This window comes from Manis pentadactyla, chromosome 10, assembly GCF_030020395.1.
Source record: "Manis pentadactyla isolate mManPen7 chromosome 10, mManPen7.hap1, whole genome shotgun sequence".
NCBI classification, from domain to species: domain Eukaryota; kingdom Metazoa; phylum Chordata; class Mammalia; order Pholidota; family Manidae; genus Manis; species Manis pentadactyla.
Genome location: NC_080028.1, coordinates 92,837,566 through 92,855,477, shown reverse-complemented (window position 1 = coordinate 92,855,477; position 17,912 = coordinate 92,837,566). Strand labels below are relative to the sequence as shown.

The window sequence follows — 17,912 nt, the reverse complement described above, 5'->3', positions numbered from 1 at the left end:
CCAGACTTCAGAATATTTGAAGTTACATTATTTTATTTGCGAAATAATCTGACGAAGGCTGATGACAGCATGTATTACATCTATTTTATACCTGAGGAAAGTGCAGAGAAATTGACCCCAGTTCTGAAATTAGTTTGAAAATTGGCAAAGGGGTACAAGGAGATCCATTAGCTATACTTCTTCCTCCTATTGTTTTCCTTTCTTTTTTTGCCATGTAAGCATTTTTAGCATTTTAAGCATTTTTACTTCAGAGGTGTTAATTACATTCACAGTGCTATACAATTCCCACCACTATTTCTAAAATCTGTCTCATCACCCCAAATGGGAACTCTGAATCTATTAGGCAATAACTCCACATTCCTATCTCCCCCTAGTCCCATGTAATTTTTAATCTACTTTTTGTCTCTATGAATTTGCCAGTTTTAGGTGTATGTCATATAAGTGGAATCATAATATTTATAATTTTATGTCTGGCTTTTCTCACTCGGCATAATGTCCTTGAGGTTCATCCATGTTGTAGCAGGTGTAGGAATTTCCTTCTTAATCCTTACAGAGATTTTTGGATCTCTGAAGTTTTTGTTATACACCATCGCAAAGGAAATAATTTTTTGAACTTCTGTATATGATTATATTATAGTATTTGTAGAAGCAGAGAGAAGTGAAAAGTTTGATCCTATTTAGGGGATTTGGTTAATATGAACCCTGGCTAGACAGCTGTGAAGATTCTGATTGTATAGGTGGCCCACCTTTTGAGAATCCCTGTGTGTGTTTGGTGCCATTTGCATACATAGTTCTTAGAGATGATAGTATTTTTTATAATAAATTGAAAATTATTTTCTCATTATGTATTTTTGTGATACTCTCCATAATAATGTGATACATATCAATGGTGATAATCTCCATAAAGCTTTCAGAATAATTTTTCTAGGATTTGTTACAAAACAATGGAGTAGTTTAGTCATTTTACACAATTAGGTATTCACTTTTTGAGTCTTACTTATTTCATAATTTTTTCCTTTATTTTGTAGCCTTATTTGAAGGAAAAAACGTTTCCTTATAGCAAAATGAGCTTCTGAGTTATTGTCCATTATTCATCTATATTGTAAGCTTTGGAAAAATTGGGATCCTTTATCACATTTGGAAGAGTACTCATTTATCCACTTAGCCAACATACTGAGGGCCTTTTTGGTGGGTTAGGTATTACGTAGGCCCCCACAACACAATCTGTTTCTTGGAAGATAAAACTGTATGAGCAAGTGTTGTTTGGTGAGAGCTATGGGATAAAAAATCTTTAGTTTTGTATACTTATAGTCTAGCTTACTTTTCTAGGTATTTGGAGTAAAGTTACTTTTTTAACTTAAATTTTAACACATGATGTTTGAAGAATACATTTGATATAAACTAGTTTTCCTGCTTGCACATACATGCTTTAAAAGGTGCACATGCTTTATTTCAAAGCAGTGACTTATTGAATATCTTAAACTTGACAGTGTTGTATGTCATACCTCTGTGAAGTTGAGAAAAATAAATAACAAACGGGGGGGAAGGCAGTGACTTACTTTGATACTTTTTCTGATTAATTTTCCTGCCTCATCAGAAAACAGGTTATTTTATTTAGCTGTGGTAATTAGAACAGTTACTTGGGAATTTTTCATTAAGACTTGGATTTGTATTTAAAATTTTATTTTAATAAAATGTGAATTTTTAGATGCTTAATGTACAGAATATTTGTGTGAAACACTGTTAGGTATTTGTGTACATTTGATAACAACCTTGTGAGGTCAGAACACATGTTGTCTTTTTCCTGACTGGTAGCTTTGGGATTACAGAATCCCAAGGTCAACCATCTCTAGTACTGGAGCAAGAACTTGAATTCCTGATTCCAAAGGTGGTGTTCATAGTAGCTTTGCTGTTACCTGCTGTCTGTGAGCAGTATATTTTAAAAAAATACAGATAGACTTGTTAGATCATAGTTACTTGATTTTCATTTCCTCTTCCCATTTATACAAAGTTAGAAAAAGAATAAGCGGTCCAGCTTTTCCAATACCAAATGATTTTTAAATCTGGAGTAAGGTGAAAGGGACACATTCTTTGTATATTGGCAGAGGAAGCTGCTGCTTGTCAAAAATCTGGACTGTTGATTTAAAAGTATAATTAATATATTCGTGAAAATTTTCTCTTAAACTGTAGTGCTAAGTTGAGTCTTCCTGAGTAGCTGACAAGGGTTTTTTGTTTGTTTTTCAAGGGCATTGTTTTGGCTCCTGTGAAATTAAGAATGGAACTTGTGGCCTACCAGGGGCTGGTCTTCTTTCCCCTGCGTTTGTGTATTTCATCATTCTTCCTTTCACCTGGCTTAAAAAAAAAAAATTAGTTCTTTTGTTTGTATCAACTTTTTTTTGAAATGGGGTGGAGAGGGTAGGAAGTTTTAAATATAAATATGACATGATCTTAGATCATTTCAGATCTTAACCCTTCAAATGTGTTTTGTTTCTTCTTGAGAGATCGATTACCTGCTTTTTCCTGACATAATTACCAGCTTTATTTCAGCAGATAGAAATTACAAATTTAGTATCTGAAAATGTGAGCACAGTCTAATTGGAAAACTTTTAAGCCTTGACTTAAAAATCAGTTTTGATCAAAGGTGTGTCTTAGGGATTTCTAATTTTATTTCTAAGCAATGGCCATTACACATCATTTCTGAAAATTAATGAAAGTTAAATGAGCTAAAATAATGAGCTCTTTGGCTCTTCATCTGTCTGCTGAAGTGTATATGTTAAATATATATGTTGACAATATAAATTTTGATATTTCATTTTTTTTCTTTTTTTAAAATTAAGGTATCATTGATATACACTCTTATTAAGGTATCATTGATACACACTTATGAAGGTTTCACAAGAAAAACAATGTGGTTACTACATTCACCCATATTATCGAGTCGTCCCCCCCCCAATATCCCATTGCAGTCGCTGTCCATCAGTGTAGTTGATACTTCATTTTTTGTTAAATGTGGAACAACCTCTGAGTGAAACACCAACCTAACTTACTCCTTTGAAAAATAACAGGTTATTTTATAAGAGATAAACTCTTGGAATGTGAATTAAAATACTGTTCTGGTTTAATAGACAAGCATAATGAAATTCTAGGAGTTATGGTCCTAGTGTGTGCTGTGGTGAATTGATCTTACCCCAAATGTTATGTTCCGTTCTGAGACATTGCCTGGACCAACTAGAGAATACCTTGAGGATGGTGCAGCCGAGGAATGTGTTGGAAACTATGTTACAGGTAAATGTGGGACAAATTGGGGGAGTGCTTGGTTGCAAGAAGAGAATTGTGGAGGGAGCACAGTGTATTCAAAGGTCTCATTCTTAGAACAAGGAAGGCTCTTTTAGGAGGTGGAAGTGACAGAGACTGATTTAGATTCATTAAAAGGATTAATTTTAACTGGACAAGTAATTGCAATTGTTAACTTAAAAGTAGCAAGCTTCCTATTGGAGGATATGTCAAAATTGGGATAGTGGGGTGCAGTGGGAGAGTTGGTCAAGAATTCCAGTGACAATAACTAGTAATATTTCTTGAGAGTTTGTTATGCATTTACTGTTCTAAGCACTACTTACATTAAATTTAATCCTCACGTCAATCCTGTGTCCTAAGGTATAGGCACTGTTAGAATTCCTATTTTGAAGTTGAGGATAATGAGATTTTGAGACCCTAACTAATCCAAAAAACCATGGTAAGGGACAGTTTTAATATAATCGTAGGAGGTCAGATTCAGAGCCCATGCTCTTAACTACATGTGTACCAATTCCCAGTTCTCACAATAGTTTAAGCATAGCTAATAATGTTAGCTGATAAATTTGAGGAGCACTGTCTATTAATTTTACCTGTGTGTGTGTCTACATGGTTGAAAAATCATGTAGAATTACCTGGGGTAAAATTACTAATTACACATTTTGACTTACACATTGTAGCCAGTGATCTGCTATTTGGTGGCATTCAGTGTGACTAAATTCTAATTTTTGGGGAAGAAATGAGCTTAGTATTCATACTTGAGTTCAGCAAATGTTCTGAGTGCACATGGTGTGGAAGGCACTGTTTTGATACCTGGATGAGAGGATTCTGCTACTCCAACCCCAGGTTACAGACTTAGAGTCAATAACACATCCAGATTCAAAGACCCTGATTTACTGGGTCATCATAGGTTTTACTTGATGATCTCTACATGAAGTGTGTGTTGTTTACATTTGTGGATATATTTACTTAATGCATTTCAGTTACTCCCTCCTTAAAATTCTGGAGGAAAGAAAAACAGCCTGTTTCCAGTTTATTTAGGTCAGAGAGACAAATTGTCATCTGTAATTCACTGTTTAACATCCTTTTTCTTCTCCCATGTCTAGTGTTCCCACCTGTGACAGGAAAAGCATCAAGAGTCAAGCACCCAAGAAAAATTGGAGAAATTTTAATTAGCTTACCAAATATGTACTTAATGCTTTAAAAGTTACTTTGAAACACTTTTAAACTTAAAGAGTTATAGGAACAGCAAATAAATTTCCCAAACCTCCTTCACCCCGAAACCCCATTCATGTTATGCCAAATGTCACCATTATTGATCCAGGATCACATTTCACTCAGTTTTCTCTCTAATGTACTTGAGAACAGTTCTTCAGTCTGAGTTTCATGCCCTTGATCTTTTCGTAGATTGCAGGTCAGTCATTTTATAGACTGTCTCTCTCATAGTGGGTTTGTGCAGTGCATTTGGGGCAGGAATATCAGTGTTCTCAGTGCATTCTGTTGGGTGTGAAACTTGATGTCCCTTTGTCCTGTGACTAGTACTAACTTTGATTACCTGGTAAGGTGGTGTGCTCTGTGTTTAACTTTGTTAAGTATTTTATGTGGCAATACTTAGGGTGATGAAAAATACCTTTTTTTGGAATTGAGGAATTCTTTTCTCTTGAGGCTGGGAATTTTTGTTTTATTTTTTAGGGATGAAGATAATTCATGGACTTAAAAATACCATTGTAGTTGTTATCTAAGTCCATAAAAACTTAATGTTTTTCTAAAATTTAAGTACTGTGAATGGTAGAATTTAAAAAATATCAAAAGATTAAGTTTTGCAGCTTTTGTTGTGGTTTGAAAGGATATGGGGAATTAAGAGCAGTCAGATATGGATTAGATTCTACTTAATAATCCTGTGATTTTGGGAAATACACGTTGTTTTCCAAGTTGTAAGCAGTTCTGGTGTTTAAAAAAGGTGTGCTGCATCAAATGTCTTAGGCAAATGTCCTTCTTTTGTAATAAACACATTAAGATACCAAGTCATTTATTTGGTATCATTCGTAAGACAATAGGGCCATTGAATTATCTTAAACATATTTTCTATAGAAGCTACTATGTGGATATAATTAGAACAGATGGTAGTATGTTGGAAAAAGTGTTAAGACATTTATAAATTCTGTGTTTATAATCCAAACTGAACTAAATGTATACTGACATTTTAGGGATGAGTAAGATTCTTCTTGTGCAGAACAGATTCTTTAGTTTTTAGTAATTAGTTATTGCAGGTAGAATGGGGTAATAATTACCATCAGTTTCAGAGGTAGAAAGATTTAGGCAGTCTAAAAGATTGCCAGAATATAGTATTACATGATAACCTGAACCAATTTTAATGTGATTGAATGTTATTAAGGATGAAGTCAGCCAATTTAACTGTTAGATCCTTCCTATTTGTTTTAGGCACCATCTTTGACAAAATGTGTAGTGGCTTAGATGATGAATTTTAACTTTTCCTTAGTACTCATCATTTGGAAGAAATTACTTTCTTTTATAAAAATGTTTATTTTTTAACAGTTTGAATCCCATTTTACTTTTTCCCTAAGAGATACTTGAACTTAAACTTTATACTTCTTGCTAAAGATATTAGTGTGTATATTTAAGATTATGATGGCACCTTTAGTCATTTATTTTGTTGAAACTTGGCTTTAGTGGCTCTTAATAAAATGAATTGGTAAATTTGAGTTTTACCTCATATCCAAAAAATAACCTGGGATTAGATCTCAAAGCCTGGAGACAACTGGAAGACACACAAAAAAATGAAGGGAGGTAGCATCTTAAATCCTGGCCCAGAAAAGAGCCTCCATAGCATAGGAAAGTCATGCTGCATTTTTTGTAGTAGAGGTCAGTAACTTCAGTTTGGATGGAGGATCTTCCTGGTAAAAGGTTGTGGAGTAATTACAGAATCAAATATTACCTGTCTCAATCTGTCTTAAGGTTTCCATGGACTGTATCCTAGAGGTGGATATTTCAGCTAATTTAAAAGGTTTTCTTAGTTTTTTTTTCAGCATCTATGGAGATGATAGGGTTTTCTTAGTTTTAATTCATCCAAGTGCCTAGGGTTTAGTGATTACGGCTCTAGTACAGAAAAAGTGAGTTAGGAAAGTTACTGATTTTTGCAATATTGAAGTTCATTTCACTGTACATTAAGTAAATGTACGGGGTAGATCTTAATTGCTTACTGTAAAGAAAATGAGGTAACTAGCAGTCTGAAGAAAATTGTGAAACATTTTTTGAGAATAAAATGAAATAATGTTTTGGTCAGTTTAAGTCTTATTTTTGAGAGTTGGTCTTGGGTTTTACTAAAATTTTACCAAGTTAAATTGTTTAAATTCAACACTCATGGCTGTTTATCATTGTTAAAGGATGTTTGGCAGATGTGCCTGTCCACATTTTGTGCATGTTAATGTGTATGTTTGTAACTCATTCCTATTTTTTTCTTTGACCCAAAACCTTCATTATCTTAAGAGAATGTGACTTAACATTAATTTATAAAGTATGTCTTAATGTCCACTGTAAGATACACTTTTGCTTCAGTTCGTGATGAGTGGCAGTTAACTTATTGCCTCATAAAGATTGCCTAGTATTACAGTTCTAATCACTGTATAATGATTTACCATAGGTTCTTTTTCTTCTTATGATCTGCATTTCTGTGATTATTATGGTGCATGAAAGAAGTAATTTGGAATTTGGAGATACAGATTCTAGTTGCTTATTATAAAATTAACTGTCTATATGACCTTAGCAAGACAGTTAATCGTTTTGGGTAGGGGAACTTCTCATTTATTCTCAAATGGAACAAAGAAGTTGCACTAAAAAATCTTGAATTTTCTTCTTGATCTAAGATTGTATGATAGAAATGGGAAGCTGTTGAAAACGACAAAACAATAAAACAAAAGGAACTAGGGCATGAATGTAGTAAACAAGATCAGACTTAATGCTTCGTTCCCCACTTACCATTCTGATCTGAAGCTTAATTAGAAGCAGAAATATGTTGAAAATATAGTATTTTCAAGATCACCATAGTAAAAATATTAAGGACCTTAATTTTTTTGTTAAGAGTGATGGTGGCACATGAGAAAATCTTCAAGAGCTCTATCTGATTCACTATAAAACTTTTTTATTATTTTGCCATTCAGCATTAACAGCAGGGGTCAGTAAATTAAGAACAGAAGTATGGTCAAATAAAAACGTTTATATGGTATTTTGCTTATTTTGAGGTACAACAGAACAGTAAGGACACAGATAAACCTAAGCCCTGAAATTGATCTGCAACGAGAAACAGAAGATTTAAAAGAAATGCTGGAGTCTGTTTTCAGAGAGAGAAAAGGCAGGGGCTGCATCTGTTAAACAATAGCTGACTAGTGTAAAGGATAAATGAAACAGCCACAGGCCAATTGAGTTCATCTTTAAAACTCAGAAAGGAGAATTAGAATCAAATCAGGGAAGCAAAAAAGATGAAATCAGAAAACATTCAGAATGGAAGAATTACGAAAATTGAAAAAGTGGGAAAGAAGATATTTCTCAGACTCAAGTAGCTGTTATGTTTTGTGTACCTGTCATGATTCTTCATCCCTTTTCTCCTGATAACAGTGTCCTGCTTTGCCTTTTGAATACTTGCTTACCTTCCTATTCTTTGTGGTTCTAGCTAGGCTGCTAATCACTGTTTACCGGAAGTAATCTTGTCTGACTACCCACAGTAATTGACACAACCCCCTAGAACTTTTGTGCAAAAAGTAGTAGGAAGATAAAATAGTCTACATCCTCTGGAATCACAGTACAGGTGTGTGGTAAGTGTAAAGATGTGGTTTTCCTTTCTGTCTTAGGGAAAAAAAATCTTTCTGCTCAAGGAGAAGTGAGACCCAGCAGATGTGTTTCTGGAATCTAGCTGTGTGTGGAGTCAGTGCAGCCTTTAGGCTGAATAATTAAACAACCAAAAGTTTGCTTATTCATTTGAGGTGGTTTACTTGGGAATTTGTAACCTTGCAATCCAAGATAGTTTTGGCTAATTCAGAAATTGTTCTAGAGAATAAAGAATATAAAAGGTGTAGTTCCCAGAGTTGGTGGGACTAACAAGAATAAAATTATAAAACAAAATTTGTAAAGATAAAAAAAAGTTGGTAAGAGGAATTTTGAAGGGCTAATATGAAAAGGAAAGTTAGAACTCAGTGAGACTCACTTTTGCCCTGAAGGCATTTGCCAGTTCCACTGCATGAACTTGAGTTCTGAAAACCTTTATGGTATGAAGCTCAGAAGTAGAAGCTCAGAATCTGCACAAAATTCAGGGGTGAAATAGAAGGTCCTTTGCCTCAATAAGCTGCGACTCCAGATTAGATAAGGGTGATGTAGAGGTAAGATGTCCTGTACCCTTATTTATGCTCTGGATGAACATCCCCTGGATGGGCCAAGGAACCTGAAGCCTGGAACTTGGATTCTGGTGATCCCAGGCAGCTAGGGTTCCCAGACACCTGGAGGAAGCTGCTTTCATGCCTAGGCCTCAAAATAAAATTTTAATGTAAAGTGACCAGAACATAGTAAAAGATACTAAGGTGTACACAGGAACAAGTACTGTGAATATGAGGAAAAACACCAGAAACAACAGAAACACACCTGGTAAGACTTGAGATTTTTAAATTATCAGAGATGATAAAACAACTACCCCTGGTGATGTTTAAAGAAATATGTCAACCGTCAAAGCCTTTATGAGTAGGAAATTGTAAAATGTGACATAGCAACAAAGGGAAATTCTAGGAATGAAAATAACAAAAAAAACAGTGGTGGGGACTCTCTTATCCTCTCATGTGAGCCAGGAGCTCTGTCCTCTTGCTTTATGTCTAAATAAAAGCTTCTGCCTTGCTCCTCCTACCTTGAGTGTTTGTGAAGTTCATTCTTGGACTCCGTGAACAAGAGCCCTGGCATCATTTTGGGGGCTTGTCCAGGATAACTTTGGAGATGGGAGCATCCTCTTCAAGTTTAAAACCAGACACGCCTCTGGCATGCATTCTGAAGAAATGGGAGCAATTTAATCCCCAAACCCTGAAAAAGGAGTGCCTTATCTTCTGTATATAAGCCTGGCCTCAATACAAACTCTGATTAGAGAGGCTTGGCCCATGAGAGAAGTATATAATATAATAAGGTTATGCAGCTAAATTAATTTTGCCACAAGGACAGAGTAGGTTGAGGGCCTCTGGAAAAAAACAAAGCAGGATAATCCATTGTGGGATTTGCTTTGGGCCCAGCTTATTTTTCTGACTGACCCAGGTGCTCCTTTTCTTCCTCCAGCCCTTATCAAGTGATTTGCCACCTGGGCAATTTAACAAGCAAGCCCAAAACAACAGTAAAAACAGGAAGGAGCCTATCTTGAAAATAAGATTGCATTTTAAAACCCAATTAGTTAAAAAGTAAGTTTCTTAACATACTCTTTAACAGACAATAACTCAGTCCACCTTGGGAGCAAAGCAGGCAGCCTTGAGTGATATGCTCCCAGACCAGGAAGCTGCTATCCTGGGAGGCAATCAGAGCAGTAAATTTCTTGTAAATAACAAGGAAGACTGGTAAGAAAATGTCTCTTCAAAGGTAAACATTTGGGACCACTTAGCAGGTGTACATCCCTAGCCCTTTGTCTCTCCACCGCCTATAAATCCCCTAGACTATGCACCACCCCTGGACACTCTTGTCCCTTCCTGGCTTGAGCCAGGAGCTCTGTCCTCTGGTTTTATCTTTAAATAAAAACCTATGCCTTGCTCTCCTACAAACAAACCAACCAACCAGTGGGTGATAAACAGAATAAGTACAGATGAAGAAAGAATTAGTGAAAGAGGATAAATCCAAAGAAATAAAGTTTAGTTCAGAGAGGAAAAATGAGAAAATACACAGAAGGGTAAGAGGCATAAGGACTAACAAATTTAATTTGAGTCTCGGTAGGACAGGAGATAGAGAATGGGGCAGAGAACAGAACCTGGAGAGATCATAGCTGAGAATTTGCCACAACTGAAGGATGCCAATCCCTAGTCTAGAAGCCCAGTGACTGACAAACATGCTGAATAAAAAACATCTACATCTAGACACATGGTAAAACTAGGAAACCAAAGAAAGAAAACATCTTAAAAACAGCAGTAGTGGAGTGGGGATTACCTGCAAAAAAAATCTAGGTAACTTCTGAATTAGCAACAATGGAAGCCAAAAGTAGGAAATAATCTCAGTGTGCTGAAAGAAACCTAGATACCTATTCCATTGAAAATAACTTCCAAGAATAAAGAATTTTTAGTATACAAAAGCAGTTTGCCATGAGAAAGAAATTCTAAAGGATTAATTTAAGGTAGAAGGAAAGCCTGGGATGCAAATAAGATTGAGCAAAGACTGTCATAAATATGTGGTTAAATAAAAGTGAAAATTGAATTGTTTGAAACAAAATCAGTATTGCATTTAAAAATACAGAATTGAAATGTGTATATACAAACTGAATTAAGGCGCTAGCTACAACCACATAATTAACAATTTTAGAGTAGTTGTAGTGCTGTCATTGGACATCAGTTTAGTAATGGACATAGAACCTTAAGTAGGTAATCGGTTATTTAAGAAGAAATACAAATAATAAAACCATGAAAAGTGTCTGTAATAACCAAACAAATCAGATATTTTAGTAGTAATGAGGGTATTCATCATGATTAGGTCATAACACTCCAAAATGTTGGTGAGACTGTTGAATTTTCATATTTAAACATTTCTGGTAGCAATGTAATAATTTTGGCATTGTGGGTCATGAGCTATGAAGATGTTCATGCTATTTATCTATTTCAGTATCAAGAATTTTAAAATGTGGAGATAAAAAGACAAGCCATACTTAGGAAGATGTTAAGAGAAATTGTGTGAGTCCATTTGATGGGCTATTACACAGCTGTATAAATGATACCTTGTTCTGTAAGAATGTGTAATATGGCAGGTAGCTGATGCCAGTTGATAATTGAGGGAAGGTCTCTTTGAAATTTCACTAGATTAAAATTCCTGAGAACCCGTGTCCCTGATGTCTCAGATGCATTATAACCTTAACATATCATAAAACTACTTCTGTGTTCATTTTCCCAGGAAATCTACCTTGCTCCTTATTCTGTGGGGTTAGTCTTGTACCAGAAATCAATCATTGAGATCAGCAGTGAGGAATGCTTACATGGAGATGGTCACAGTCTGTATCCTGGCTTATGTTCCCTGGTTTTCTTTTTACTTCGTTAGCTCATTCTTTTACTGCAGCTACTGCCATGGTGCCACTAAGTTTACTCAACATAGTGTAATCTCTACAGCAGTGTAGTTTTTGTGATGATGAATATGTTATTTGTGATATTCAATACCATAGCCATTAATATGCGGCTCATGAGTGCTTGAAATGTGGCTAGTGTTGCTGAGGAACTGGATTTTTTATTTCATTTCATCTTAATTTAAATACAGATGTTACAAAGGCTATTGACTTGCTGTATTGCATAACATCTTTGAGGAATACCTGCCAGGTTGTTCACTTGACTGCTGACTTTCTGCCTTGGATGATTGCCTTCTTCCTTGTAAAGAGTGATCTCCTCCTCCCCATACCAGCCCTCTTTTACCAAGACAGCATCAGAGATAAACAGTTAGGGAGCAAGTACATTATGTTACAAATCCAGATACCGAAGTCATCATCTTGTCTAACATGGGTTTGCCTGTGAATTTTCTCAGTTCAGTGACTGTCCTTTAAAGTTTTTAAAAAGATTTGAAGGCCCGTCCTTTTGGTATTTATTTTTTTTTGGAGTATATGATCATTTTGGTCATTTTCCTTTTTGTTCCAATATTACTAATGAAATTCAGAGGTACAAACATAACTTTGCATTCCTCTGAGTAAAGAGCTGACTGTCCCGTATTAGTTGCTTAAATTTTTTGTTTCATGGCCTCTTTTATTGGGAGACCTGAGTATTGACATGATAGATACGAAAGATCATGTCCTGGTTACTCGTTCATTTTTAGTGATAACATGCGCGCCCCCTCCCCCACCAACACACCCAGTTTAAAATCACTCAAGCAATTTATGGAATACGATCTCCTTTGCAGGTCTTTTTCCTAGGCTTCCTGGATCCTTCCATTTTGCTTTTCTGGTTTTTACTTTCTCCTTCACTGTGTTGTGAATTAAAAAGATGAACAATAAAGCACGATGGCTATGATGAATAGATGTTTATGTCTTCTTTGTCTATCAAACTCTTATATTAAAATGAGAGGGCTCATAAGAGGTCAGAGGTGAAAGGAGCCTTCATAGGAAGCAGTTGATTTAGTGTCTCCATTCATAGAAGAGGAACCCACTGGGGCCATGGAGTTGGTTAGTGGTCTGAGGAACTCACAGCATGGCTTTCCTGGCTGTTGGTTCTGTGGGGACCACTGCGTTGTGCCTCCTGCTTGGTAAGCTCATGTCACCAGCCTGGCCTGGTGTGTCCTCTGGTGTTTGTCATTAATGCCACTGTGTGATGGTGGAAGAAGTAGGAGAGAGAGGCAGCAGGTCTCTGTGGGCGGGGGCGCACATGCATTCATGTTACCACTTAAAATGAACAAGTAACCAAGTGAGGGTGCAGGGAATGTTCCATGAATAGTCTTGACTAAAGGCTGTTCACCTGGGGAAATAACCTCATGGGATGGGGCAAAGCGCAGTAGAGTGAATCTCTTGCTATCCCTTGCACCCATTTCTAGAGAGCAGGGAGTCCCAAACCAAACACGTCCTTCCCCACCAAGCCTGAGTGGACTCGGTGACCTCCTGGGTTCTTCCAAAAGAGTGCTGTGATGCCGCCTCCTGAAAAGTTCTGGTGGTTAAATGGGACAGCTGATGGCCTGTGGCACCCCTACAGGCTGTTGCTGTGGTGTCTGTCTCCTATTTCTTAACAGTCATTGAGTGTGAATGGTGTCATAGCAGATTTATAGCAATTTAAAGAGAGAAGTTGAAATAGCAATCAGTAGAAAATTGTCTTAGTGTTATGTTCCAGCTCTGATAGTGGCTATAAGAACTTGGCAAATCATTGCATTTATAAAATGAGAGCACATTTTTCTTTTGTTGGAGAATTAAAGGAAGAGTGAGATTATGAAGAAATATTAAGAACTTTCAGAAATAATGGCAGTATATTCTAAGTGAATATTTTCGTTATGGGAAAATTATATGCCTATGCTGTCCATTTGGATTCAGCCACATTTTAATAAAAATTTACTTAACCATATTTATGTAAGAGAAAAGGATGGAACCTAGGCTGTTAGAGAAAATAGTTTCTGTGATTTAACCATTCTTTTGCCTTCTATCACATTGATTTTGCTAATTTCTGTGTCCATTCAAGATAGAGATCTTGTTTTGGGAAATAGAACTGCTTCTGTTTGTTCACTGACTGTTTTATTAATCCTTATTACAAAGTTGTATTTCCTGAGTATGTATACTTTATTGCTTGTTGATAACCCAAATCTAACCTAGCAGTTAAATGACATGGTAACCGATGGTGGAGTTAATTCAGTTTTTAATAATAGGAAAATAGATCATCTTTAATAACAGAGAAGATTTACATACATTTTTCACCAAAAGTTTTCATGCTCTCAGCTCTACATGTGCTGGGGATTACTAGGACTTCAGGTAAGGTTTACCTGGGTGTCTTCAGTAAATTAATACATTGTTATGTTTTTAAAATTCCCATTCATGCATTCATTCCCTTGTAAAGTCATCCTTTCTTAGTAATATGTTCATTCGATTACTTGATCTCTTGCTAAAATCAGAAATATTCAACTAAATTGAAAGGGGTAATTTTTTTAAATTTTGGTATCATTAATCTACAATTACATGAGGAACATTATGTTTACTAGACTCCCCACTTCAAGTCCTCCCCACATACCCCATTAGTCACTGTCCATCAGCGTAGTAAAATGCTATAAAATCGCTACTTGTCTTCTCTGTTGCACAGCCCTCCCCGTGCCCCACCCCACAATATACATGCTAATCGTAAGGTCCCCTTTCTTCTCCCCTGCCCTTCTCCCTCCCTTCCCACCCATCCTACCCAGTCCCCTTTCCCTTTGGTAACTGTTAGTTCATTCTTGGGTTCTGTGATTCAGCTGCTGTTTTGTTCCTTCAGTTTTTCCTTTGTTCTTATACTCCACAGATGAGTGAAATCATTTGATACTTGTCTTTCTCTGCCTGGCTTATTTCACTGAGCATAATACCCTCTAGCTCCATCCATGTTGTTGCAAATGGTAGGATTTGTTTTCTTCTTATGGCTGAATAATATTCCATTGTGTATATGTACCACATCTTCTTTATCCATTCATCTACTGATGGACACTTAGGTTGCTTCCATTTCTTGGCTATTGTAAATAGTGCGATAAACATAGGGGTACATCTGTCTTTTTCAAATTGGGCTGCTGCATTCTTAGGGTAAATTCCTAGAAGTGGAATTCCTGGGTCAAATTGTATTTGTAGTTTGAGCTTTTTGAGGAACCTCCATACTGCTTTGCACAATGGTTGAACTAATTTACATTCCCACCAGCAGTGTAGGAGGGTTCCCCTGAAAGCGGTAATTTTTAACAGGCATCTTAGAAAAACAATTTTTTAAGTATTAGAATTTTTAAAAATTTGCCTTTGATTTTGGCATCTTGGAGTGTCTATATGGTGTAGTTTTAATTTTTAAAAATTTCGTAAAATATACATAACCTAAAATTTAACATTTTATCCATTTTCAAATGTTCCCTGACATTAAGTACATTCACTTTGTCATGTGACCATCATTACATCTATCCTCAGAGTTCTTTCATAACCCCAAACTGAAGTTCTACATGCATTAAACAATAACTCCCTGTTACTCCCTCCTCCCTGGCAAGCACCATTCTACTTTCTGTCTTTGGATCTGACTACTAATAGCTTCTTGTATGAGTGGAATCTTGTAATATTTATCCTTTTGTGTCTGGCTTGTTTCACTTAGAGCAGTATTTTAAGGTTAGCATTATCAGAACTTACTTCCTTTTGAAGGCTGAGTCATATTCCATTGTATGCATATATCACATTTTGTTCACTCACTTACCTGACAGTGGACATTTGGGTTGTTGCCATGTTCTGTTCTGGCTGTTGTGAATAATGCTGCTGTGAACATGGGTGTATGAGTGTCTGCTTCCATTTCTTTTGGGGACATACCTGGAGGTGGAATTGCTAGATCAGGGTGATTCTATTAGGAACTGCCAAACTGTTTTCCACAAGTGATAACATTCCATTCCTAACAGCAGTGTACAAGGGTCCCAATTACCCCACATCCCTGCTCAACACTTAGTATTTAATGTTTTTTGCTTAGTTATATTTTTATAGTGTTAATATATGTACTTTTAGTTATATTTTAATATATTATATATTTATATATATATATATTTTAATTGAACTATCATTGATACACATTCTTACATTAGTTCCAAGTATACACTGTTGTTCAACAGTTAACAATATTAATAAATCCTCACCCCCACTAGTACAGCTACTGTACTCAACATAGGACAGTTACAGAATCATTGACTTTATTCTCCATGCTGTACTACTATCCCTGTGACCAGCCTACATTAGAGTTGAGAATTTTTGTGCCCCTTCATCCCCCTCAACCTCTCCACCCACCCACCCACCTACCCTAACTCGTCCCTCCTGCCCTAACCCTTTCCCCATGGTAACCAACAGTCAATGTCTATGAGTCTGCTGTTTTATTCATTCTGTTTTGCTTTGTTTTTATATTCCCAAAGTGTTTATTTTTATAATGCTTGAAATGAAGCTGAGGCTCTTTGCTATTGGAAAATGTTTTCTAAAGAGAATAATATTATAAAGGAATCTTAGATATTTGTCCTGCAGTCTTTTTCCTTAGTAAGAAAGAAGACATTCTCTTTACCCAGCCACAAGTTATGTTATCCACTCGTTTCTATAACAAGTGTGTGCATGAGAGATGTGTTGAATTGAGATGTGCTATGATCACTGGGTTGTGAAGCGCATCCATCACCTCTTCCTCTCACTTGGCAGAAATTTTAACTGCTTCTGGGTGACATCTAAATTATTTTTGGGGATTAGGCTGACCTAGTTTTATAGAAATAAAACTAGACAGAAAGGGGATAGATTCTCTTCTCTTTGAGGGTCAGAGTTGGGGCAAGTAGAAAACTTGGTTTCTGACCCTTACTTTTTCTCTTACGTGAGAAGACTAAGTTAGGCAGTCTGGAGAATCTCACAAGCCCAAACGTGTTTAGGAGAATGTGGGATTTTTGCTATTCACTTCATTACTTCTCTTTCCTAGGGATCATGGCCCAAGTAGCAATGTCTACCCTGCCTGTTGAAGATGAGGAGTCCTCAGAGAGCAGGATGGTGGTGACGTTCCTCATGTCTGCCCTTGAGTCCATGGTGAGGTGGCTGTACAGTTCTTTCAGATGTTCATAGGTGGATAGGATTGGCCTTACAGATGAGGTTGATTTGTTTTTATAAAACATAAAGTATGTTTCTTAGTTTTAATAAGAATAGGGTGTTTTTTTGCTTGAATAATCATACTTAGGGATTTAAGCCTTTCAAGTCAGATTTTGTTACAATGTTCCAGAATAGTCTTACCTAAAATACTTAATTTTTTACATTAAATTTCAGTTTTTTACCTACCAATAGCTTAGGTAACCCTTGCTTTGCAAGTGTTAACTTTGAATTCATGTGTGATGTTTGAAGTGACCCAGAATGAGTTTGTGTATTGTAGTATGGTTGTGCTGTTTTATTGTATCTATATAAAGAACAGTACCAGAATTCTGGCATATAAGAGCATATTCACTATTTGTATCTGCTCTTTATTGTGCTATGCATTCACAGTTGTCCTTACTCTGCCACCTTTCACTAAATAGTGTCTTAACTCTTTATTTTAAAGACACCTATGTTGTATACATAGTTACAGCAAAATATTAAGTATTCTCTTGCTGTATTTTTGTATTACTATGATGGTAGTAATTCAGTTTGCTTATGGTTTTATGGATATGTAGCTGGAAACATAATATTTGAGCTCATAGGTTTACAAAGCATCAAACTTAGGTATTTTCTGACATACTGAAATTAAATAACTTAGAAGGCCTGTATTTCCTGTGTTAAGTATTGGCCTCACAGGTCTCAGTATGACATAGTTTGTATAGTTTGTAGATTCTCCCCACTCGCCAACCCCCCAGTTAGGGCAATTTTTTCTTCTTTCTAATGTTTAAGAATTTTTTAAATTAAGGTATTACTGATATACAAGCACATGAGCAACATTGTGGTTACTAGATTCCCCCCATTATCAAGTCCCCCTGACATGCCCCACTGCTGTAACTGTCCATCAGCATAGTAAGGCGCTATAGAGTCACTACTTGTCTTCTCTGTGCTATACTTCCTTCCCTGTGATTTAAAGAATTTTTAAAAATTATCTCCTTCAAGAAATTTTAGAATGGTTAGTGACTGTATATGCTCTTATTTTCTGAATGTCACTTATTTCTGCCTTATGATCATGAAACCAGCCAAATTTATGGCTATAATGTTAAATGATAATAAAGAGATTAAATCCTACTCTCTTGATAGGAAAAGAATT

General features: G+C 36.0%; 1 protein-coding gene across 8 annotated transcripts in view; it reads left to right on the top strand.

Annotated features, from left to right (window-relative positions):
• GTF2I (general transcription factor IIi) overlaps nucleotides 1-17,912 on the top strand; it is a 104,566-nt gene that overhangs the window by 5,317 nt on the left and 81,337 nt on the right. For 3 of the 8 annotated variants that reach the window (XM_036887394.2, XM_036887391.2, XM_036887393.2), the window contains exons 1-2: nucleotides 11,435-11,512; nucleotides 16,620-16,723. In XM_036887394.2, coding sequence (XP_036743289.2) covers nucleotides 16,625-16,723 — 99 coding nt within the window. In that variant the 5' untranslated portion in view covers nucleotides 11,435-11,512; nucleotides 16,620-16,624. Of the gene's footprint in view, nucleotides 1-11,415; nucleotides 11,513-16,619; nucleotides 16,724-17,912 lie in introns of those variants that run through there. The other 5 variants (XM_036887395.2, XM_036887392.2, XM_057487222.1 and 2 more) reach the window with 3 other exon arrangements.